The sequence below is a fragment of the Salminus brasiliensis genome, chromosome 9 (assembly GCF_030463535.1).
Source record: "Salminus brasiliensis chromosome 9, fSalBra1.hap2, whole genome shotgun sequence".
Classification (NCBI taxonomy): Eukaryota; Metazoa; Chordata; class Actinopteri; order Characiformes; family Bryconidae; genus Salminus; species Salminus brasiliensis.
In genome coordinates this window covers 23,088,120-23,114,087 of record NC_132886.1, presented here as the reverse complement: position 1 = coordinate 23,114,087, position 25,968 = coordinate 23,088,120, and the positions used below count along the sequence as shown (strand labels likewise).

At 39.0% G+C, this 25,968-nt stretch overlaps 2 protein-coding genes across 2 annotated transcripts; both read right to left on the bottom strand.

Moving 5' to 3' along the window:
- Positions 1–1,523: 1,523 nt before the first annotated feature.
- Positions 1,524–10,500, bottom strand: LOC140562334 (uncharacterized). Its single transcript, XM_072687873.1, has 7 exons — positions 10,321–10,500; positions 7,714–7,871; positions 7,494–7,601; positions 7,330–7,383; positions 6,641–6,805; positions 5,640–5,762; positions 1,524–5,545 (listed from the first exon to the last, which is right to left on the bottom strand). The coding sequence occupies exons 1-7, from the start codon at positions 10,475–10,477 to the stop codon at positions 5,507–5,509; spliced, it is 804 nt and encodes a 267-aa protein (XP_072543974.1). The 5' UTR covers positions 10,478–10,500; the 3' UTR covers positions 1,524–5,506.
- A 1,634-nt stretch (positions 10,501–12,134) lies between these two features.
- Positions 12,135–25,728, bottom strand: LOC140562332 (uncharacterized). The gene is made up of 7 exons (XM_072687871.1): positions 25,482–25,728; positions 19,065–19,222; positions 18,858–18,965; positions 18,694–18,747; positions 17,096–17,263; positions 16,271–16,393; positions 12,135–16,176 (listed from the first exon to the last, which is right to left on the bottom strand). Exons 1-7 carry the CDS (start codon positions 25,636–25,638, stop codon positions 16,138–16,140), a joined length of 807 nt encoding a protein of 268 aa, XP_072543972.1. The 5' UTR covers positions 25,639–25,728; the 3' UTR covers positions 12,135–16,137.
- Positions 25,729–25,968: the final 240 nt, after the last annotated feature.

Genomic DNA, 25,968 nt, shown 5'->3' with positions numbered 1-25,968 from the left:
ACCACTCCTCAAAAGATAAAGTTTAAAGTTACATCCCAATAAGATTATGAAATTCCAAAAAGATTTGGATCACTTTTCAAAATCTTGAATCACGTTTAAGAAAAGATCCAAAATTGATTTTCTAAAAAACATTCCTCAAAATATTCACGTTTCCAAAATATAAAAAAAAGAATTAAAACTACAATTCTAAAAAGTCTAATCACTTTACAAAATATTATTCTGAAAAGTTTTTTTTTATCAATTCTCTAAAATTAACCACTTCACAAAGATTCAATAATTTCTTAAAACATTCTACTTGATTTTTAATAAGAGTGACTACCAAAAAGGTTCAAATCAGTTTCCAAAAAGATTTGAACAGACTGTCCAAGTGTTTTCATTTGTCATGATCTGATCTATAAATTAAAATAATATTTATAAATGCTCTATTTTTTGTCTGAACGAATTGACACCCACTTTCCCAGAGAGAAAGGAGAGACAGAATACACTACAGAGATTGGTTCATTCATTGAAAATCTATCACAAAGGGCTCAGGAAAGAGACGCAGGATTCTGTACAGAGCATACATCTGATAAAAGCAGTTTTTTCTTTTGTTTGACTTTTGTGTTTGACTATGGACTATTATATTATTATAGAAATAATCCAGATCACGTTTTGAATGTCATTTGAATGTACACAACAGCAAATGCTTCACAATACTCGACTGACCACAGCTACAGCTCTGTCTGCTTGACAAAAACTCAGCTGGTTGCTTTAAACGTTCAGGCACAGTTACTTTAGGCTAAAATTAGGCAATATGTAAAATGGCATATTTTGAAGAAAATAAAGATCAAACTTAAATGCTAGAGTTACAATGCTGTCCATTTTACATCCTGCAGCGAGCAAACCTAAGCTGCCGCCCACAGGCCCAAATAAGGGCTTCCTCCCCAGTTTTGCCTTGTTTATGTTCATGTGTGTTCGGTTCTGTTCACTTGAGTTGATTCGTGTTCATTTGTGATTTGTGTTAATTGTTCATTGGTTTTGTTCATGTGTTGCACCTGGGACTGGGGGTACCCAAGGAGCTTTAACCCCTTTGTTCTCTGCCGAGAACTGACTCATCTGGAATCTCTAGGACGCCCTGAGGTTCCTCACGCGTTACCACGTTCAAGTGAGGCGACCCACGTTCACGGGAGCACGCTGATGTTCAGGTTAGGTCAGCCTTGCCATTTGGTCTAGCGGCTGGCTCCCCAGCTAACCCTCTTTTGTTTATAGACCTCGGTTTACCCAGGCTCTGCTTGTTCAGGTTCTCTTAGTTCAGGCTCCCTTTTGGTCCCCCCGAGAGTATCCCTGTAACACCTGTCACGTTTGGGCTTTGTTTATTGTTGTAGCCCTTAGTTGCTGCTCATTTCACCTCACTTGCCTCTTTCTGTTACCGTGGTTTTTGTTAATAAAGTGGCTTGCTTTGAATCCATCTCTGCAAGTGTTTATCCATCTTGGTCTGGCCGTACATTCCATGGTAATGAACGACACAGATAAGAGCAATGATACGCATTTACCAGTGTACCTTTATTCTGTTTCATCGCTAGCTAGCTTTTAAACCACTTGTACTATTGTGTTACTTGGTTTAACACTAAAACATACAAATGTATAGCAAGAAGAACAGCAACAATAATTTCACATTTTAGCATAGTAAAAAACAAAGCACTGAATATGTCAGAAATGCAGCTTCATGTGAAGCTGTTCACAATGAAATTCAAAGACAACAATGGAGTATAAAACAAGTCATAGAAAAGTGGCTAATTTAAATGAATGAAAACATTATGACACAAAAAACAACAATCCCGTTAAATTACATTACAATAACTGCGAAAGCATGTGTTAGTTGAATTTAAACCACTGAGAAATGTACCTACTGAATATACAAAGACACTTTTGCTCTACAAAACAAGCTAGCAGTGAATTAGTGTTGGAATTGTGAGACAGAAGTAAGTAAATCCTTTCTAACTGACTTCATATTACACAGATTATATCGGTTGATTCATCAAGAAGATGCTCTGAAAGAAACAAACCAGTGATAAATGTACATATTTTACATGTGCATTTTATTTTGGACTTTATTTCAGGTGGATCTAAGTGCTGTTGGGGCTCCTAGTCAATAACAGGATACTGTTTGTATAAGCCAATTAGAGACTAGTTTCTTATTATGCTTGAAATCCACTAATGTGCATTTGCGACAGGTATACATGTATTACAACGTAGCGATACATTCTTTTCTGAGTATAATTTTGAGTACATGGAATGAATGCAGCTTAAACTAGGTTCTAACCTATTTTAGGCAGAACAAATAAAACAGTCAACACACATTTCTAGATGTATGATATGCATTACACTGTATATACGGCTCAACTGAACACAAAGATGTTTTGTGTGTGTTAGGATTGGTGTTAATTGGTGAAAATATTCTGTGTATCTCTGGTTAGTGTATCTTGTTTTTTTTTAAACACATTAGCCTACAACTCAGTTTGTTGTATTTAGTCTGTGCTCACAAACAGATGCCTTATTTTTGATTACTACTATTCATGTGTTGGAATTGTAAGAGTTGCAAACTCAGCTTGGCCAGAATTGGCCAGAAATCAACTACACACATGGACAAAATTGTTGGTACCCTCGGTTAATGAAAGAAAAACCCACAACGGTCACAGAAATAACTTGAATCTGACAAAAGTAATAATAAATAAAACTTTTAGGAAAATCAACAAATGAAAATGCGACATTGATTTTGAACCATGCTTTAACAGAATTATTTTAAAAAGGAAACTCATTAAACAGGCCTGGACAAAAATTACGGTAGCCCTAAAAATAATGTGACCAAAGGGACATGTTACATCAAGGTGTGTCCACTAATTAGAATCACAGGTGTCTACTATCTTGTAATCAGTCAGTGGACCTATATATGGGGCTACAGGTAGTCACTGTGCTGTTTGGTGACATAGTGTGTACCACACTCAACATGGACCAGAGGAAGCGAAGGAAAGAGTTGTCTCAGGAAATTAGAAAGAAAATGATAGACAAGCATGTTAAAGGTAAAGGTTATAAGACCATCTCCAAGCAGCTTGATGTTCCTGTGTCTACAGTTGCACATATTATTCAGAAATGTAAGACCCATGGGACTGGCACCTCCCTGGACGTGGCCACAGGAGGAAAATTGATGGCAAATCAAAGAGACGGATAATATGAATGGTAACAAAAGAGCCCAGAAAAACTTCTAAAGAGATTAAAGGTGAACTTCAAGCTCAAGGAACATCAGTGTCAGATCGCACCATCCGTCGTAGTTTGAGCCAAAGTGGACTTCATGGGAGACAACCAAAGAGGACACCATTGTTGAAAACAAATCATATCGGAATTTGCAAACTACATGTTGACAAGCCCCAAAGCTTCTGGGACAATGTCCTATGGACAGATGAGACAAAAATTGATTTTTTTTGCCAAGGCACATCAGCTCTATGTTCACAGGCGGAAAAATGAAGCATATCAAGAACAGAACATTGTCCCTACTGTGAAACTCGGAGGAGGCTCTGTTATGTTCTGGGGCTGCTTTGCTGCATCTGGCACAGGGTGTCTTGAATCTGTGCAGGGTACAATAAAATCTCAAAACTATCAAGGGATTCTAGAGAAAAATGTGCTGCCCAGCGTCAGAAAGCTTGGTATCAGTCACAGGTCATGGGTCTTGCAACAGAACAATGACCCAAAACACATAGCTACAAACACCCAAAAATGGCTAAGAGGAAAACATTGGACTATTCTGAAGTGGCCTTCTATGAGCCCTGACTTAAATCCTATTGAACATCCTTAGAAGGAGCTAAACATGCTGTCTGAAAAAGGCACCCTTCAAACCTGAGAGAACTGGAGCAGTTTGTTCATGAGGAGTGGGCCAAAATACCTGCTGAGAGGTGCAGAAGTCTTATTGACAGTTACAGGAATCGTTTGATTGCAGTGATTGCCTCAAAAGGTTGTGCAACAAAATATTAAGTTAAGGGCATCATCATTTCTACCCAGGCCTGTTTTATGAGTTATTTTTTTTTAAAAATCTGCTGAAGCATGGTGAAAAGCAATGTCTGACTTTCATTGGTTAATTTTCATAGCATTTTATTTTTGTATTACTTTTGTCAGATTCAAGTTATTTCTGTGACCATTGTGGGTTTTTATTTCATTAACCGAGGGGTACCATCAATTTGGTCAATGTGTGTACATTAATTAATTGGGGGCCTATGTTATCGATCTTGAGGCAAGCTGCCAACGTGCACCGCGCAGCTTTGATATCGTAACGCCAGGAAAAGTATGCCTTGATACTCGTAAAAGTCATATACTAAGTCTCTTAATTAATCATAGGTGTGTTTTTGGCATAACATGCAATAACCAATCAGCCTGTCACCTGCCATTCACTTAAAGTCTGTCTAGGTTGCTTTCAGTCAGTGGCACACCTGTGTTTTCCGTTGCCAAGATAGCAATACACCAAAAATGTACCTGAACACACCCCATTTCGAGACCACCACGCCCACTGGCATAGATATATTTGTAAGCACTGTTGCTATTTAAACGAAGCAGGCAGAAGGCGTGAACACAGACTGTTGGTGGGGTGTAAGATAACAATGACCATCGGGAAGATAAGGCCCATAGTGTTAGATCAGTGGTTAATGTAACATATTCAGTATATATTTCAGTATGTAAGCATGTACCTTACCGGTCAAAAGGTCTAGAACACTTTTAATTTTCCATTGTTTTTATTGACATTTAAGTCCATTGAATAACTTGCAATGGTACAAGGTCCTGTGACCTCAAATAGTTCAAAGTTAGGCAGCAAACTGCCGGGGCTTTTGAGGAAAATTCCCAAAAATTAGGCTTTGGCAGCTAATGTAAATTATTTATCATTTACAACCCCTTTATCTACATAAAATCAGTATAGGAACATTTACCGCACTCTGCACCTCAGTATTTTAAGGTCATTGCGCATTCAGATCCCTATTATAATGTCTTAAAGAAGACACTTAATAAAGAAAAGCATACTGACAGATTAAGACTGGATGTTGTGAGGACAGTTTCCTACAGCTCTTTAAAACTACAGAAAACTAAAGAGGTTTGGTACAGAAAGAGGTCTGACAGACTCACGTCCTCTGATGATGTCTTCTGTGGATACGTTTCCAAGAGTCAACACCTTGTGAGATAGGCAGCTCGCATGACAACACCATCTTAACACTGGACCAAGACTCAGTTTCAGCTGTGAAGAGAACACTTGGAGCTGCAGGTTTGAGTGGCAGTAAGAAAGTCAACGCTAAGATGGCCAAACAAGCAAAGCAGGCTTGCATGGGCCATGCAGCACTGACTGTGGACTACTGACAAAAATGAGGGTGTTCTTAAACTTCTGATCGGCAGTGTATGCGTAGAGTAATTTACAGTTATGTGTTTGGGTTAAATTTACACGAACTTAATATATGGAACTACATGGTTTATTGTATGGATGTTTGGACTGCCATCACTGAGGAGCCGAGGGTGCACTCACAACAATCATGGGCTGAAGGGAGAAAAGTGAACAGGAGACAGAAGAGTTAGCAAACAGTTGACTGGTAATGAAATGTGAAATATTTGGGGTTTTACTGGGTTCTTACCACACTGGTCCGGGGAGAACAGCACTGAATAACTTTGCAGCAGAATGCAGCTAAGGTGACAGAGATTGCAATCTGAGCTGCGAGCACTACTACTTTCAGTCCTTCCACGTGATTATATGCCACCTGTGGATTAGCAGAATAAAGGACCAACAGTGTGTTATTTACACTACACAACCAGGAGTGACAACAGCACTGAACATACAGAAAAATATATAAAATAATACTGCAGGTTGTTCACAGCGGTGGTATTATTGCACAGTGTAACAGGACGTGTAAAGCTGACACTGGTGAAAAGCGATAAAGTGCTTGAACTAATAGCTGCATTTATGAAGACATGACTATATATAACAATAACTAGATGTGTTCAGACAGTCCTGATCCAGCCCCCATAGAAAGCTGTAAGGATTGGAGAGGGTATGTTTGTTTTCCTCATCCGTTGCAGAAAGTGAAAGCGCTGCTGTGCCCTCTTGATGAGGGAAGTGGTGAGTTTTATCTATGACAGATCATCCGTAATGGGCACCCCCCCAGAAACTATGTGCTTCCCACTGAGTCTACAGCGTTGCCATGGATTTTAAAGGTAGAACGCTTCTTTTCCTCTGAATTGTTGCAGATTTTAGAAGACTAGGTCACACCCTACCTGCATTCTGAACGCCTGTGTAACATCTGATCGATCTAAAATTTGAGACGACATCATAGAAACTTGCTATAATAATGATACATGTTTACATACTAAGCACTTAAAGTTATTTTCGCTAGTATGGACCTCGCCCTCAAGGCTGCTACAAAGATGTGAACTCAGTAAACTCCCTAGTCTCTTCCTTTCCCCAGCCTTGTGGTTAATGGCCTGATTAAGAAAAAAACATCTAAATATCATAAATATTTCTTTAAGGACATTTATGTTAATGTTATACTATTCTGGACAGTGGGATAGGTTGTAAAAAGGTAGGAAACATATGTTTTACAATATTTGTGTTTTTGAATGTGCAGAAAAGCAATCTCACCGACAGTCTCTCGCATATGTATAACTGAATGGATTTGGGCTTTCTGAATGTAAGTTGCCAGCAGGGGTCATATCCAAGGCTGTGAAGCACTGACAAGAAGTTCATAACAAAGCAGATGACCGCTGTTGCACATGCAACAATCTGCATTCCCAAACAGGCCTTCAGCTGTAAAAAAAGATTCAGAAGCACACACAAAGAGACATTGGTTTAAACGGCCCTCATCATTTTTTTATTTATTTACTTATGATGTATGATTTTTACATAACACCCCCTTATCCTATGGAATAAAATAGGCTATTTTCATTTCTATGCCTGATGTAAAACTGATATAATGGTATATAAAACTAACTATAATAATAAAAAAAAGCAATAATGTTTGGAATTAATTTGACTGTTTGTCTGTACAGTGTTTGTGTCCAGTCTGTATATTATATACTGTATAATCAGCAATAAGTTTCAGAGTTTGTGACATCACATGAACAATACAATCAAAACAGACCATTTGTGCAACTTGCTGTCTATATATGGGCAGGAATGTGCTATATTGAAGCTTCAACGTTGTTTATTTGCTACATCAAACTCTTTTATTTAAAAAGAATTAAAAATCTGTTTGATATGAGCCATTTAAATAACTATTGTGTCTTTGTGTCAAAGTGTCCAGGATGAAAAATTAGCTATTCCTTGCTTACTTTAGGAAGATGAAGACATTGTGCAGCTATTGTCACACTACCAGCTATTAATCCCTGCAGCACAGAAGGCAAATGATCAAACACAGCATTTAAACAACAAACATATTTCCAGAACGATGACATATATCCATCTGCAATAATTCCAATTCAATAGTAATACTTACAACTAAAGAAAAGCCACATGAGAAAAGATTATTTGTGGGGAACCAAGGCTCTTGCAGAGATGCAAAGACAGTACTAATTAAAAAGAGACTCAGCATAATCTGTGTAATCTGTGGAAAACAGAATAACATATATTATTATTATTACTATTATATAAATTTAAAAACATTAAAGAGACAGGCTTTAGATTAGGAACATTAGATGTGTTCTCTTTCTACATACCCCTAAAGCTTTGGGTTCAGCCTCCAAGAATTTGAGTTCTTGATTGGGTTTTTTCTGAAAGGTGACCTCCACTAGTGCTCCTGTTGCACTCTGAGAGTTATGGTTTTGGGTTCCTGCACAAGGCTCAACCGAGTCAATAATCTCCACCTCGGCTTCATCTGTGAAGCATCAAATCAAAGGCACCATTCAGTATATTGATACCAATAACATACACTACAGGTCAAAAGTTGTAGAACACCCTCAATTTGTCAGTAGTCCACAGTCAGTGCTGCATGGCCCACATAAGCCTGCTTTTTTACTGCCACTCCACCTGTCAAACCTGCAGCTCCAAGTCTTCTCTTCACAGCTGAAACTGAGACTTGGTCTAGTGTTAAGATGTGCTACCAGGTGTTGTCGTGTGAGCTGCCTATCACACAAGGTGTTGACTCTTAAAAACTCGTCTTCTGCTGATGTTGTGTATGTAAATCTACTCACTAATCATCTAACCCACTCATTCACTAACCAAACTACTCATTAATCCTCTAACCCACTCATTCATTAACTAAACTACTCACTAATCCACTAACCCACTCATTAAATTAACTAAACTACTCACTAATCCTTTAAACTACTCACTAATCATCTAACCCACTCATTTACTCACTAAACTACTCACTAATCCAATAACCCACTCATTCACTAACTAAACTACTCACTAATCCTCTACTCCACTAACACACTCACTAAACTACTCACTAATCCACTACAAACTAACAGTCAATGTTTGAAATTATGTTCATATGCAGCATTATTTGTGGTGAAACTATTCAGATATTATTTGTGGTGAAACTATTTCAGTATTCAGAGGATGAATGAGGGAATCAGGTCCTCGACTTGTGATAGAAGACTTCTCTACTTCATCCCTAACACATGCTCATTTTCTACATGTACAAATCTAAGGCATGTTTTGTGAATACTGCAAAACTGCAATCATGGCTTCCATGGTGGTTTTTTTGTTTGTTTGTTTGTTTTTTTATTGCAAAACATAATTTACGTCCCCTTGCACTACCAACAGTGGTCCTAACTGTGGACCCCCTGTCGTGGATACGTAGGACAATTTCCCACTCCCAGCATTCAGCCCTTTGTGGGCAAGATCAGGTGGTTTGGGGCAGGAATAACTGAAACTGGTTTGTGTAGACCCTGCCACAGGACCCACTTCAAAAATCGACAGTGTTCAAAACATAGCATATCGTCGCTGTTAGAAAAATATCCACATTTGCCTACACAAACCAAAAATCTACATTTTTTTGACAAATAATTCTGGCCATTGTTTTCAACATTTGGACCAAATGCACCAATAGAAATGCTCCAATACAGAGCCTCCTCCGAGTTTCACAGTAGGGACAGTGTTCTGTTCTTGATATGTTTCATTTTTCCGCCTGTGAACATAGAGCTGATGTGCCTTGGCAAAAAAATCCCTTTTTGTCTCATCTGTCCATAGGACATTCTCCCAGAAGCTTTGGGGCTTGTCAACATGTAATTTGGCAAATTCCAGTCTGGCTTTTTTATAATTTGTTTTTAACAATGGTGTCCTCTTTGGTTGTCTCCCATGAAGTCCACTTTGGCTCAAACTACGATGGATGGTGCGATCTGACACTGATGTTCCTTGAGCTTGAAGTTCACCTTTAATCTCTTTAGAAGTTTTTCTGGGCTCTTTTGTTACCATTCATATTATCCGTCTCTTTGATTTCTACCATCATTACTGTTCAGGACTGTTTAATAAGTTGACTTTTTAAAATAACTTTGTTGAAGCATGGTTTAAAATCAATGTCGGATTTTAATTTGTTATTATTAAATTGTTTAGTTTGTTTAATTAAGTTATTTCTGTGACCATTGTTTTCTTTCATTAACCGAAGGTACCAACAATTTTGTCCATGTGTGTATCCAAATATGTAAACATTTCTGAAGACTTACATAAAAAACCTTAGTTTTGAAATTGTGTGTTAAAGCACAGAGAGAGAGAGAGAGAGAGAGAGAGAGAGAGAGGGGAGTGAGAGGGAGAGAGAGAGAGAGAGAGGGGAGAGAGAGAGAGGGAGAGAGAGAGAGAGAGAGAGAGAGAGAGAGAGGGAGAGAGAGAGAGAGAGAGGGGAGAGAGAGAGAGAGAGAGAGAGAGAGAGAGAGAGAGAGAGAGAGAGCAGTACGAGGCTCTATCAGGATCATGGTGGTGAAACACTGGCTCAGGCTCGTTGTTGGTGGGTCAGCTGCAGGTCTGCTATGTAGGAGAGGTGTTTCAGTGATGTTGGTATATCCACCATCTCTCCAACTGTATGCAGGTACATCTCTCTCCACAGGCGGACAGAGGCGTGGGCAGTCAGGACTGTCACTTTACTGGAAACTACTCGCTCGTTTTTCCTCGTAGTTGAAAATCTTCGGCCTCCATCACTTCACTGCACCGTTAGCAGTAAATCTGGCTGAGCTAGCTCGCTTACTCGGCTACGCAGTGCTTAATCGCTGACTGTTCACACAATGTCTGTCCAGTGATCTGACAGTCTGCTGATCGCCCCACTCACACTTTTACGAAGAGAAAAGGGGCGAGAGACTGAACTAAAGTCCGGCTCGAAAACCTACCTCTCATTTTCGCTGGTAATCGTGTGCTGGAGTCACTTCGTTTGGGTGAAACACGCAGGAGATGTCTCCTCTGCCTGCAGTGAATCTCTGGGTGTTTTTGAGTTACTCCGTTACTCAGTCCCGCCCCCGCGACGAGAAATTTGACCCCGACACACATCTGGAAAGCCGCAGCTGTGGGGTTCAAACATCCCTTCTTTTGTCCCCAGATTATAAATTCAAGCCAGAAATACTTTATTACTAAACACACAGCTTAGGTATTAAATATATAATTTATTCTGCCACCAAAAAATCATCTAATCCATTTTTTAAACATCAATTCTTTGCTACACAGACCAGCTGTCTTCTCAAATAAAATGATAAACAGGTTTTTAGAATATCTCTTTAAAGCACATATAATTTATGTTCATATGTGTCTAACCGTTGCATATTATTGATCAGTATATTACCGTGCCCAACGTTACTGTCATTACTGCAGCAGCCTGTGATTTCTGTATGACGAAAGACATGAGAGAAGACTGACATAGTGATGTCTGGAAAAGTGAGTAGGATTTTTCTCTTTCTATTTTTACAGCATATTTTATAACATTTACATTATTCATTATTTATTTTTGTAAAGTGCATCATAAACCAGCTGCAGTGTTAGGAAGTCCATGAACTGAAAATTGTCAATTCTGTGTCATTACCACAGCATATCATTACTAACACAAAACTCCTCGGCTAGTGTGACCGTACGACATCGGTAGAGAGCTCTGGAGAATACAGAAATAAGGGAAGGCTGGAAAAGTAAGTGAACCATTTGCAGTGACCTGAATGTGGACCAAATATTCTGCAGTTCCATTAAAAACAAAAGTGCTTGTTCTATGGCATCTCTCAAACAGCTGTTTGAAGCAAAAATAAATAAATTAATTAAATTTTATGTAAAAACAAAAAAAAAGAAACAAAGAAATACTAAAACACATTTAAACTAAGTATGCCTGAAGAAAAAACAACAACAAATAAGACTTTAGTGTTTATTACATTTTCAGGATATTAGAGAATGCCAAATTATTTCCATACTTTCACTTTCAAGTTTTAATTATTATAATAAATTCTAATAAATTCACTTTTTTAAAATTATTCAAACCTTTTTCTAAAAAGATTCAACTTTTCAGATAGCAAAAAAATCTATTTTAACCACTCCTCAAAAGATAAAGTTTAAAGTTACTTCTCAATAAGATTAGTCACTTCTCAAAGGGTCCAGCAGTTTGTCCATTTCAGACCTACTAAACCTGGCAATTAACAGGTTCCAGGAGTCCACTTACTTTTTTAAAGGATTCAAGTCACTTAAAAAAAATCAGCTCTTTAAAGAATCAATTCAGTTTTTAAAGATTTGGATTAGTTTAATGGCACAGCTAAGTTTTTTTTTCTTTAAGAGACCACAGGCCAACAGCCACTGTGATTTTAAATCACCTTCAGTTTCCAACACTGTTACGTCCCCACTGTGAAGACTCAAACCTCTGGGATTTTTTTTATATTAAAATTATATTTATAATTGGTCTATTTTTTGTCTGAACCCATTGACACCCACTTACCCAGAGAAAGGTTAACAGTGAGTGAAACAACCCCAGAATCTATGGTTTCCCCGAGAGAGAAAGGAGAGATAGAATACACTACAGAGATTGGTTCATTCATTGAAAATCTATCATGAAGGGCTCAGGAAAGAGACGCAGGATTCTGTACAGAGCATACATCTGATAAAAGCCGTTTTTTCTTTTGTTTGACTTTTGTGTTTGACTATGGACTATTATATTATTATAGAAATAATCCAGATCACGTTTTTAAAAGATTTTTTATTAGGTCACACAACAAAATCATATGGCTGTGTTATATTCCCTTATTACTTTCCTTTTTCTTTCATTAAAGGTGCCTGAGCTGAGTGGTTGTTCATCACTGGAGAAACGATACTACAAGCAATTAAAAGCCTTGAAACTACATCGTCACTGTCCGTCATAAACATGTATGTCCATTGTTTTCCATCTGTATTTTTGAGCACTGCAGAGGGCCTTTAAACTGTGCTTCATATGAAAGGATCAATAGCAATGCTTTAAAACTATTAGGACCAAACTTTCTTACAATACAAATTCAGAACATTTTGCCTTAATTGTGAAACCCATGTTTTGTTTTGGACAGTGACGACATGTTTACCAAGTCATTTGAATGTACACAACGGCCAGTGCTTCACAATACTGACCACAGCTACAGCTCTGTCTGCTTGACAAAAACTCAGCTGGTTGCTTTAAAGGTTCAGGCACAATTACTTTAGGCTAAAATTAAGCAATATGTAAAATGGCATATTTTGAAGAAAATAAAGATCAAACTTAAATGCTAGAGTTACAATGCTGTCCATTTTACATCCTGCAGCGAACAATCCTAGTGTCAGGCCCTCGTTATCGTGCCCTCCCCCAGGGCGATCCCGAGCCGCCGCCCACAGGCCCAAATAAGGGCTTCCTCCACAGTTCTGCCTTGTTTATGTTCATGTGTGTTCGGTTCTGTTCACTTGAGTTGATTCATGTTCATTTGTGATCGTTCATTGTTCATTGGTTTTGTTCATGTGTTGCACCTGGGACTGGGGTACCTAAGGAGCTTCAACCCCTTTGTTCTCTGCCGAGAATTGACTCATCTGGAATGTCTAGGACGCCCTGAGGTTCCTCACGCGTTACCGGTGTGTTCAGGTCAGCTCCAGTTCTTGACTCACGTTCAGGAGTAGGTCTCCCTTCAACTCTCGTGGCGAGCAAGGCTCGCTCGCTTCCTGTCCAGGTTTCCAGGCGAACTGCTTATTCAGGTTAGGTCCGCCTTGCCGTTTGGTCTAGCGGCTGGTCCCCCAGCTACCCCTCTTTTGTTTATAGAGCAAGGCTCTAGCCTCGGTATACATTAACGCCCCATCGCCCAAGCTCTGCCTGTAGGTTTTAGTTCAGGTTCCCTTTTTGTTTCCATCACCTCACTTGCCCCTTTTCTGTTACCCTGTTTTTTGTTTATAAAGCTTTAATTCCATCTCCGCAAGTGTTCATCCATCTTGGTCTGGCTGTACACGCCATGACACCTAGCAACAAAATAAATAGTCTTCAACAAAATCCTCCACCCAAATGATTCTATCTGTGAGAACAAGTAATGGTTCTCAACTGAAACTTAGCCGATCCAGATTTTACTACACACAGAGCTACATGTAGATGTTTTATAAACTTAAAGAACCTTCATGTCATATAAAGCTTTTATACCAATTAAAGGTTTTTTCGTAGAGACAAACATCTTTCTAGGAAACTAGTGTTACTCCTAGGTGTGTGTTTTGATTTGGAAGTATGTAGTGATGACTGGTGTATGACTGATCTAAAAGAACTGGGAACATTCTGAATGGTTGCTTATCACTGTTTTCATGTTTTGTTGATTTGCCTGTTTCAGTTAGACCAGACAAAAGAAAGGACTGTTTACAAAGAGAATTCTTTCACAGTAATGTACCAAATTTAATTAAACTGTTTATCACCTTCATTAAGTGTAAAGCAAAGAAACATACAGTACCATCACGGCTGCTTTGGCACCCTGGTGATCATTATGTTATTGTACCCAAGCACCTACAAAATAGCTTGGTAATGAACAACACAGGTTAGAGCAATGACAGCGATAGCATTTACCAGTGTACCTTCATTCTGTTTCACCACTAGCTAGCTTTTAAACCACTTGTACTATTGGTGTTACTTTGTTTAACACTAAAACATACAAATGTATAGCAAGAAGAACAGCAACAATAATTTCACATTACAGCATATTAAAAAACAAATCACTGAATATGTCAGAAATGCAGCTTCATGTGAAACAAACCAGTGATAAATGTACATATTTTACATGTGCATTTTATTTTGGACTTTATTTCAGGTGGATCTAAGTGCTGTTGGGGCTCCTAGTCAATAACAGGATACTGTTTGTATAAGCCAATTAGAGACTAGTTTCTTATTATGCTTGAAATCCACTAATGTGCATTTGCGACAGGTATACATGTATTACAACATAGCGATACATTCTTTTCTGAGTATAATTTTGAGTACATGGAATGAATGCAGCTTAAACTAGGTTCTAACCTATTTTAGGCAGAACAAATAAAACAGTCAACACGCATTTCTAGATGTATGATATGCATTACACTGTATATACGGCTCAACTGAACACAAAGATGTGTGTGTTAGGATTGGTGTTAATTTGTGAAAATATTCTGTGTATCTCTGTGTAGTGTATCTTGGCTTTTTTTTTTAACCACATTAGCCTACAAACCAGTTTGTTGTATTTAGTCTATGCTCACAAACAGATGCCTTATTTTTGATTAACAGCCAGTACTATTCATGTGTTGGAATAGTAAGAATTGCAAACTCTTTAATTCTTAAATTAATAACTCTTTTAACTCATTAATTACCTGGGGCCCTATTTTATCGCTCTTGAGGTGAGCTGCCAACGTGCATCATGCAGCTTTCTATCGTAACGCCAGGAAAAGTATGCCTTGATACTCAAAAAAGTCATATACTAAGTCTCTTAATTAATCATGGGTGTGTTTTTGGCGTAACATGCAATAACCAATCAGCCTGTCACCTGCCATTCCCTTAAAGTGCCAGGTGCCAGGCTGTTGACGTCTGTCTAGGTTGCTTTCAGTCAGTGGCACACCGTTTTCCGTTGCCAAGATAGCAATACACCAGAAATTTACCTGAACATGCCTCATTTCGAGACCACCACGCCCATTGGCATAGATATATTCGTAATCACTGTTGCTATTTAAATGACGCAGGCAGAAGGCATAACCATAGACTGTTGGTGGGGTGTAAGATAACAATGACCATCGGGATGCGCCCCGCACAGGGTGGAAGATAAGGCCCATAGTTTTAGATTAGTGGTTAATGTTGCATATTCAGTATATACTTCAGTACGTAAGCATGTTCCTATACCGGTCAAAAGTTTTAGAACACTTTCAATTTTCCATTGTTTTTATTGACAAGTCCACTGAATAACTTGCACTGGTACAAAGTCCTGTGACCTCAAAAATTATGTTTAAACAAGAAAAAGGCCTTTTTTGGAATCATTGGTTAACAGTTTACACCTACTCTATTGCAATATCAGTAAATTAGGCTTTGACTGCTAATGTAAATTATTTATCATTTACAACCCCTTTATCTACATAAAATCAGTATAGGAACATTTACCACACTGTGCACCTCAGTATTTCGAGGTCATTGCGCATTCAGATCCATATTATAATGTCTTAGAGAAGACACTTAATAAAGGAAAGCATACTGACCTCCAAAAGGCATTGCTCTGTCCTTTTATAGATAGATAGAAATTATAGATTAAGACGAGATGTTGTGAGGACAGTTTCCTATAGCAAAAAGCTCTTTAAAACTACAGAAAACTAAAGAGGTCTGGTACAGGAAGAGGTCTGACAGACTCACATCCACTGTAGACATCATCAGAGGGCAAGTTTTTGAGAGTCAACACCTTGTGTGATGGGCAGCTCACATGACAACACCTGGTAGCACATCTTAACACTGGACCAAGTCTTCGTTTCAGCTGTGAAGAGAACACTTGGAGCTGCAGGTTTGAGTGGCAGTAAGAAAGTCAACGCTAAGATGGCCAAACAAGCAAAGCAGGCTTGCGTGGGCCATGCAGCACTGACTGTGGATTACTGACAAAATGAAGGGTGTTCTTAAACTTTTGACCGACAGTGTATGCGTAGAGTAATTTGCATGAACTTAGTATATGAACTACATGGTTTATTGTATAGATGTATGGATGTTTGGACTGCCATCACTGAGGAGCCGAGGGTGCGCTCACAACAATCATGGGCTGAAGGGAGAAAAGTGAACAGGAGACAGAAGAGTTAGCAAGCAGTTGACTGGTAATGAAATGTGAAATATTTGGGGTTTTACTGTGTTCTTACCATGCTGGGCCGGGGAGAACAGCACTGAATAACTTTGCAGCAGAATGCAGCTAAGGTGACAGAGATTGCAATCTGAGCTGCGAGCACTATCATTTGCAGTCCTCCCACGTGACTTAATGCCACCTGTGGATTAGCAGAATAAAGGGCCAGCAGTCAAAGTGAAAGTGAACTTTGTTATTTACACTACACAACCAGGAGTGACAACAGCACAGAAAATATATAATAAAATATATAGAATAATACTGCTGGTTGTTCACAGTGGTGGTATTATTGCACAGTGTAACAGGACGTGTAAAGCTGACACTGGTGAAAAGTGATAAAGTGCTCAAGCTAACAGCTGCCTTTATGAAGACATGAGTTCCAATAACTAGATGTGTTCAGACAGTCCTGATGGGCCAGTATGCTGTTGTGGTGTTGTTATAAGGAGTTGAGTAGTCTGATGGTCTGTGGGAAAAAACTCTTGCTATTAGTCTGGCAGTCTTGCATCACACGCAGCAGTAGCAGTTGCCAGAGGCCAGAGGGCTGAACAGGCCTATGGGCAGGGTGGGTATGGCTTTAACTTGGTGGCTTGCTGAGGCTCCATGAGAGATATAGGTCTTGTATTGATGGGAGTGGGATTCTGATGATTTCTTCTGTCATCCTTACCACACTCTGGAGGGACTGCTGCTCTAAACCAATACAGCAGCAATAACTGACTGGGAGGCTGCTGGTCAGGATGTTTTCTACAGCCCCCATAGAAAGTTGTAAGGATCAGAGAGGGTAGGTTTGCTTGTTTGTGTGTTTTACAATATTTGTGTTTTAGAATGTGCAGAAAAGCAAGCTCACCGACAGTCTCTCGCATATGTAGAACTGAAGGGATGAATTGGAATTTTCGTCGCTAAGGTGCCAGCAGGGGTAATGTTCTAGGCTGTGAACCACTGACGTCGCGAGTATAACAAAGCAGATGACCGACGTTGCACTTACAACAATCTGCAGTCCCAAACAGGCCTTCAGCTGTAAAAAAGATTCAGAAGCACACACAGAGACATTGGTTTAAACGGCCCTCATCATATTTTTTTATTTGCACTGCTCAAAAAAATAAAGGGAACACTTAAACAACACAATATAACTCCAAGTAAATCAAACTTCTGTGAAATCAAACTGTCCACTTAGGAAGCAACACTGATTGACAAACAATGTGGCTCAGGTAGTGCAGCGCATCCAGGATGGCACATCAATGCTAGCTGTGGCAAGAAGGTTTGCTGTGTCTGTCAGCGTAGTGTCCAGAGGCTGGAGGCGCTACCAGGAGACAGGCCAGTACACCAGGAGGCTGTAGGAGGGCAACAACCCAGCAACGGGACCGCTACCTCCGCCTTTGTGCAAAGAGGAACAGGAGGAGCACTGCCAGAGCCCTGCAAAATGACCTCAAGCAGGCCACAAATGTGCATGTGTCTGCACAAACAGTTAGAAACCGACTCCATGAGGATGGTGTGAGGGCCCGACGTCCACAGATGGGGGTTGTGCTCACAGCCCAACACCGTGCAGGATGCTTGGCATTTGCCAGAGAACACCAGGATTGGCAAATTTGCCACTTCCACCCTGTGCTCTTCACAGATGAGCAGACACTGAGCACATGTGACAGACGTGACAGAGTCTGGGAGGAGATCCCTCAGGAGACCATCCGTCACCTCATCAGGAGCATGCCCAAGCGTTGTAGGCATGTGGAGGCCACACATAACACTGAGCCTCATTTTGACTTGTTTTAAGGACATTACATCAAAGTTGGATCAGCCTGTAGTGTGTTTTTCCACTTTCATTTTGTGTGACTCCAAATCCAGGCCTCCATTGGTTAATAAATTTGATTTCCATCGATGATTTTTGTGTGATTTCGCTGTCAGCACATTCAACTTTGTACAGAACAAAGTATTCAATGAGAATATTTCATTCATTCAGATCTAGAATGTGTTATTTGAGTGTTCCCTTTATTTTTTTGAGCAGTGTATTTAATTATGATTTTTACATAACGCCCCCTTATCCTTTGGAATAAGATATTCATAAGCTATTTTCATTTCTATGCCTGATGTAAAACTGATATAATGGTATATAAAACTGACTATAATAATAAAAGCAATAATGTTTGGAAATAAATTAATACGTTTTTGTCTGTACAGTGTTATATTATATACTGTATAATCAGCAATAGTTTTGTGAGATTTTGTGACATTACATGAACAATACAATCAAAACAGACCATTTGTGCAACTGGCTGTCTATATATTGGCAGGAATGTGCTTTATTGAAGCTTCAACATTGTTTACTTGCTACAAACTTTTTTATTTAAAAAGAAAGGAAAAATCAGTTTTCCAAGATATGAGCCATTTAAATAACTGTTGTGTCTTTATGTCAAAGTGTCCAGGATGAAAAATTATCTATTCCTTGCTTACTTTAGGAAGATGAAGACACTGTGCAGCTATTGTCACACTACCAGCTATTAATCCCTGCAGCATAGAAAGCACATGATCAAACACAGCATTTAAACAACAAACACATTTCCAGAATGATGACACATATCCATTTGCAATAATTCCAATTCAATGGTAATACTTACAACTGAATAAAAGCCACATAAGACAAGATTTTCTGTGTGGAACCAAGGCTCTTGCAAAAATGCAAAGCCGTTAATAATTAAAAAGAGACTCAGCATAATCTGTGTAACCTGTGGAAAACAGAATAACAAATCTATTATATAATCTAAAAAACATTAAAGAGACAGGCTTTAGATTAGAAACATTAGATGAATTCTCTTTCTACATACCCCTAAAGCTTTGGGTTCAGCCTCCAAGAATTTGAGTTCTTGATTGGGGTTTTTCTGAAAGGTGACCTCCACTAGTGCTCCTGTTTCACTCGGAGAGTTATGGTTTTGGGTTCCTGCACAAGGCTCAACCGAGTCAATAATCTCCACTTCGGCTTCATCTGTGAAGCATCAAATCAAAGGAACCATTCATTATTTTGTTACCAATAACATACACTACAGGTCAAAAGTTGTAAAACACCCTCAGTTTGTCAGTAGTCCACAATCAGTGCTGCATGGCCCACATAAGCCTGCCTTTTTACTGCCACTCCACCTGTCAAACCTGCAGCTCCAAGTCTTCTCTTCACATCTGAAACTGAGGTCTAGTGTTAAGATGTAACCCACTAACCCACTCATCCACTCACTAAACCACTCATTTACTCTCTAAACTTCTCACTAATCCACTAACTCACTCATTCACTCACTAAACTACTCAATAATCCACTAACCCACTCATTCACTCACTAAACTACTCAATAATCCACCAACCCACTCATTCACTCACAAAACCCCTCACTAATCCACTAACTAAACTACTCACTAATCCACTAACTCACTCATTCACTCACTACACTACTCACTAATCCACAAACCCACTCATTTACTCAAAATACTACTCACTAATCCACTAACCCACTCATTCACTCACTAAACTACTCACTAATCCTCTAACCCACTCATTCACTCACTAAACTACTCACTAATACACTAACCCATTCATTTACTCACTAAACTAACTAATCCTTTAACCCACTCATTCACTCACTAAACTACTCACTAATCCTCTAATCCACTCATTTACTCACTAAACTAATCCTCTAACCAACTCATTATCTCACAAAACTACTCACTAATCCACTAACCCACTCACTAAACTACTCACTAATCCACTAACCCACTCATTCACTCAAATAACTACTCACTAATCCTCTAACCCACTCATTCACTCACTAAACTAACTAATCCTCTAACTCACTTATTTACTCACTAAACTACTTACGAATCCACTAACCCACTCATTGACTCACTAAACCACTCACTAATCCCCTAACCCACTCATTTACTCACTAAACTACTCACTAATCCACTAATCCACTCACTAAACTACTCACTAATCCACTAAATCACTCACTAAACTACTCACTAATCCACTAACTCACTCATTCACTCACTAAACTACTCACTAATCCACTAACCCACTCATTCACTCACTAAACTACTCACTAATCCACTAACCCACTTATTCACTCACTAAACTACTCACTAATCCACTCATTTACTCACTAAACTACTCACTAATCCACTAACTCACTCATTCACTCACTAAACTACTCACTAATCCACTAACCCACTCATTTACTCACTAAACTACTTACGAATCCACTAACCCACTCATTGACTCACTAAACCACTCACTAATCCCCTAACCCACTCATTTACTCACTAAACTACTCACTAGTCCTCTAACCAACTCATTCACTCACTAAACTACTCACTAATCCACTAACTCACTCATTCACTCACTAAACAACTCACTAATCCAAACCCACTCATTCACTCAAAAAACTACTCACTAATCATCTAACCTACTCATTCACTCACTAAACTACTCACTAATCCTCTAACCCACTCATTCACTCACTAAACTACTCACTAATCCACTAACCCACTAATTTAATCACTAAACTACTTATTAATCCTCTAACCCACTCATTCACTCACTAAACTACTCACTAATCCACTAACCCACTCATTCACTCACTAAACTACTCACTAATCCACTAACCCACTCATTTACTCACTAAACTACTCACTAATCCACTAACCCACTCATTTACTCACTAAACTACTCACTATTCCACTAACCCACTCATTTACTCACTAAACTACTCACTAATCCACTAACCCACTTATTCACTCACTAAACTACTCACTAATCCACTTACCCACTCATTCACTCACTAAACTAATCACTAAATCCTCTAACCCACTCATTTACTTACTAAACTAACTAATCCACTAACCCACTCACTCAGTAAACTACTCAATAATCCACTAACCCACTCATTCACTCACTAAACTACTCACTAATCCACTAACCCACTCACTAAACTACTCACTAATCCACTAACTCACTCACTAAACTACTCACTAATCCACTAACTCACTCATTCACTCACTACACTACTCACTAATCCACTCATTCACTCACTAAACTACTCACTAATCCACTAACCCACTCATTTACTCACTAAACTACTCACTAATCCACTAACCCACTCATTTACTCACTAAAGTACTCACTAATCCACTAACTCACTCATTCACTCACTAAACTACTCACTAATCCACTAACCCACTTATTCACTCACTAAACTACTCACTAATCCACTCATTTACTCACTAAACTACTCACTAATCCACTAACTCACTCATTCACTCACTAAACTACTCACTAATCCACTAACCCACTCATTTACTCACTAAACTACTCACTAATCCACTAACCCACTCGTTTACTCACTAAACTACTCACTAATCCACTAACTCACTCATTCACTCACTAAACTACTCACTAATCCACTAACCCACTTATTCACTCACTAAACTACTCACTAATCCACTTACCCACTCATTTACTCACTAAACTACTCACTAATCCACTAACCCACTCATTTACTCACTAAACTACTCACTAATCCACTAACCCACTCATTCACTCACTAAACTACTCACTAATCCACTTACCCACTCACTAAACTACTCACTAATCCACTTACCCACTCATTTACTCACTAAACTACTCACTAATCCACTTACCCACTCACTAAACTACTCACTAATCCACTTACCCACTCATTTACTCACTACACTACTCACTAATCCACTAACCCACTCATTTACTCACTAAACTACTCACTAATCCACTAACCCACTCATTTACTCACTAAACTACTCACTAATCCACTAACCCACTCATTCACTCACTAAACTACTCACTAATCCACTTACCCACTCATTTACTCACTAAACTACTCACTAATCCACTAACCCACTTATTCACTCACTAAACTACTCACTAATCCACTAACCCACTTATTCAGTAAACTACGCAATAATCCACTAACCCACTCATTTACTCACTAAACTACTCACTAATCCACTAACCCACTCACTAAACTACTCACTAATCCACTAACTCACTCACTAAACTACTCACTAATCCACTAACTCACTCATTCACTCACTAAACTACTCACTAATCCACTAACCCACTCATTCACTCACTAAACTACTCACTAATTCACTAACCCACTCATTTACTCACTAAACTACTCACTAATCCACTAACCCACTCATTTACTCACTAAAGTACTCACTAATCCACTCATTTACTCACTAAAGTACTCACTAATCCACTAACTCACTCATTTACTCACTAAACTACTCACTAATCCACTAACCCACTCATTTACTCACTAAACTACTCACTAATCCACTAACCCACTCGTTTACTCACTAAACTACTCACTAATCCACTAACTCACTCATTCACTCACTAAACTACTCACTAATCCACTAACCCACTTATTCACTCACTAAACTACTCACTAATCCACTTACCCACTCATTTACTCACTAAACTACTCACTAATCCACTAACCCACTCATTCACTCACTAAACTACTCACTAATCCACTAACCCACTCATTCACTCACTAAACTACTCACTAATCCACTTACCCACTCACTAAACTACTCACTAATCCACTTACCCACTCATTTACTCACTACACTACTCACTAATCCACTAACCCACTCATTTACTCACTAAACTACTCACTAATCCACTAACCCACTCATTTATCCACTAACCCACTCATTTACTCACTAAACTACTCACTAATCCACTAACCCACTCATTCACTCACTAAACTACTCACTAATCCACTTACCCACTCATTCACTCACTAAACTACTCACTAATCCACTAACCCACTCATTTACTCACTAAACTACTCACTAATCCACTAACCCACTCATTTACTCACTAAAGTACTCACTAATCCACTCATTTACTCACTAAAGTACTCACTAATCCACTAACTCACTCATTCACTCACTAAACTACTCACTAATCCACTAACCCACTCATTTACTCACTAAACTACTCACTAATCCACTAACCCACTCGTTTACTCACTAAACTACTCACTAATCCACTAACTCACTCATTCACTCACTAAACTACTCACTAATCCACTAACCCACTTATTCACTCACTAAACTACTCACTAATCCACTTACCCACTCATTTACTCACTAAACTACTCACTAATCCACTAACCCACTCATTCACTCACTAAACTACTCACTAATCCACTAACCCACTCATTCACTCACTAAACTACTCACTAATCCACTTACCCACTCACTAAACTACTCACTAATCCACTTACCCACTCATTTACTCACTACACTACTCACTAATCCACTAACCCACTCATTTACTCACTAAACTACTCACTAATCCACTAACCCACTCATTTATCCACTAACCCCCTCATTTACTCACTAAACTACTCACTAATCCACTAACCCACTCATTCACTCACTAAACTACTCACTAATCCACTTACCCACTCATTCACTCACTAAACTACTCACTAATCCACTAACCCACTTATTCACTCACTAAACTACTCATTAATCCACTAACCCACTTATTCACTGACTAAACTACTCACTAATCCACTTACCCACTCATTTACTTACTATACTAACTAATCCACTAACTCCGTCATTCAGTAAACTACTCACTAATCCACTAACCCACTTATTCACTCACTAAACTACTCACTAATCCACTAACCCACTTATTCACTCACTAAACTACTCACTAATCCACTAACCCACTTATTCACTCACTAAACTACTCACTAATCCACTAACTCACTCATTTACATTACTTGTGGTGAAACTATTACAGTATTCAGAGGATGAATGAGGGAATCAGGTCCTCGACTTGTGATAGAAGACTTCTCTACTTCATCCCTAACACATGCTCATTTTCTACATGTACAAATTTAAGGCATGTTTTGTGAATACTGCAAAACTGCAATCATGGCTTCCAGTCATGTGTTTTTTTTTAGTTTGTTTGTTTTTTTACTACAAAACATAATTTACGTCCCCGTTTCCGCCAACAGTGGTCCTAACTGTGGACCCCCTGTCGTGGATACGTAGGACAATTTCCCACCCCCAGCATTCAGCCCTTTGTGGGCAAGATCAGGTGGTTTGGGGCAGGAATAACTGAAACTGGGCAGAGTTTGTGTAAACCCTGCCACAGCAGTGTCAAAACATCGACAGTGTTCAGAACACAGCATATCGTCGCTGTTACGCAAAAATATCTACATTTGCCTACACAGGCAAAAAAAATTGACAAATAATTCTGTTGACTTCTAACTAAAGTTAGGAATGTTTTTACCTTTTGGGATATTATGTTTTTGAGTGACAGGTGATGAAGTTAGACATTTACGATGAGAGCGTTTTTAACCTTGACCCTGGATGTAGTTTTACACCACAAGCCACTCTAAGGCTAAATATGTATATCCAAAAAGAAAAAAAATAAATGTCTATAATTTTCTTTCTAATTTCCTGAGACAACTCTTTCCTTCGCTTCCTCTGGTCCATGTTGAGTGTGGTACACACCATGTCACCAAACAGCACAGTGACTACCTGTAGCCCCATATATAGGTCCACTGACTGATTACAAGATAGTAGACACCTGTGATTCAATGAGTTTAATGAGTTTCTTTTTTAAATAATTCTGTTAAAGCATGGTTCAAAATCAATGTCGGATTTTCATTTGTTGATTTTCCTAAAAGTTTTATTAGTTTTGAAATGGTGTGTTAAAGCAGAGAGAGAGAGAGAGAGAGAGAGAGAGAGAGCAGTACGAGGCTCTATCAGGATCATGGTGGTGAAACACTGGCTCAGGCTCGTTGTTGGTGGGTCAGCTGCAGGTCTGCTATGTAGGAGAGGTGTTTCAGTGATGTTGGTATATCCACCATCTCTCCAACTGTATGCAGGTACATCTCTCTCCACAGGCGGACAGAGGCGTGGGCAGTCAGGACTGTCACTTTACTGGAAACTACTCGCTCGTTTTTCCTCGTAGTTGAAAAACTTCGGCCTCCATCACTTCACTGCACCGTTAGCAGTAAATCTGGCTGAGCTAGCTCGCTTACTCGGCTACGCAGTGCTTAATCGCTGACTGTTCACACAATGTCTGTCCAGTGATCTGACAGTCTGCTGATCGCCCCACTCACACTTTTACGAAGAGAAAAGGGGCGAGAGACTGAACTAAAGTCCGGCTCGAAAACCTACCTCTCATTTTCGCTGGTAATCGTGTGCTGGAGTCACTTCGTTTGGGTGAAACACGCAGGAGATGTCTCCTCTGCCTGCAGTGAATCTCTGGGTGTTTTTGAGTTACTCCGTTACTCAGTCCCGCCCCCGCGACGAGAAATTTGACCCCGACACACATCTGGAAAGCCGCAGCTGTGGGGTTCAAACATGGCCACAGTCCACAGTCAGACCCCTCCTACATGAACCCTGTGTCCATGCAGGCAGTTGGGAAATCCTAGTCACGGTCTATGAGGGGAACTCCTCCTTTTTATGTCCCCAGATTATACATTTATGTAAAAAATAAAACAAAAAAAACAACAAACAGGACTTTAGTGTTTATTACATTTTCAGGATATTAGAGAATTCAATTATTATTATTATTATTATTATTATTATATAAATTATTTCCATACTTTCACTTTCAGGTTTTGATTATTATAATAAATTCTAATAAATCAGTCACAAATCA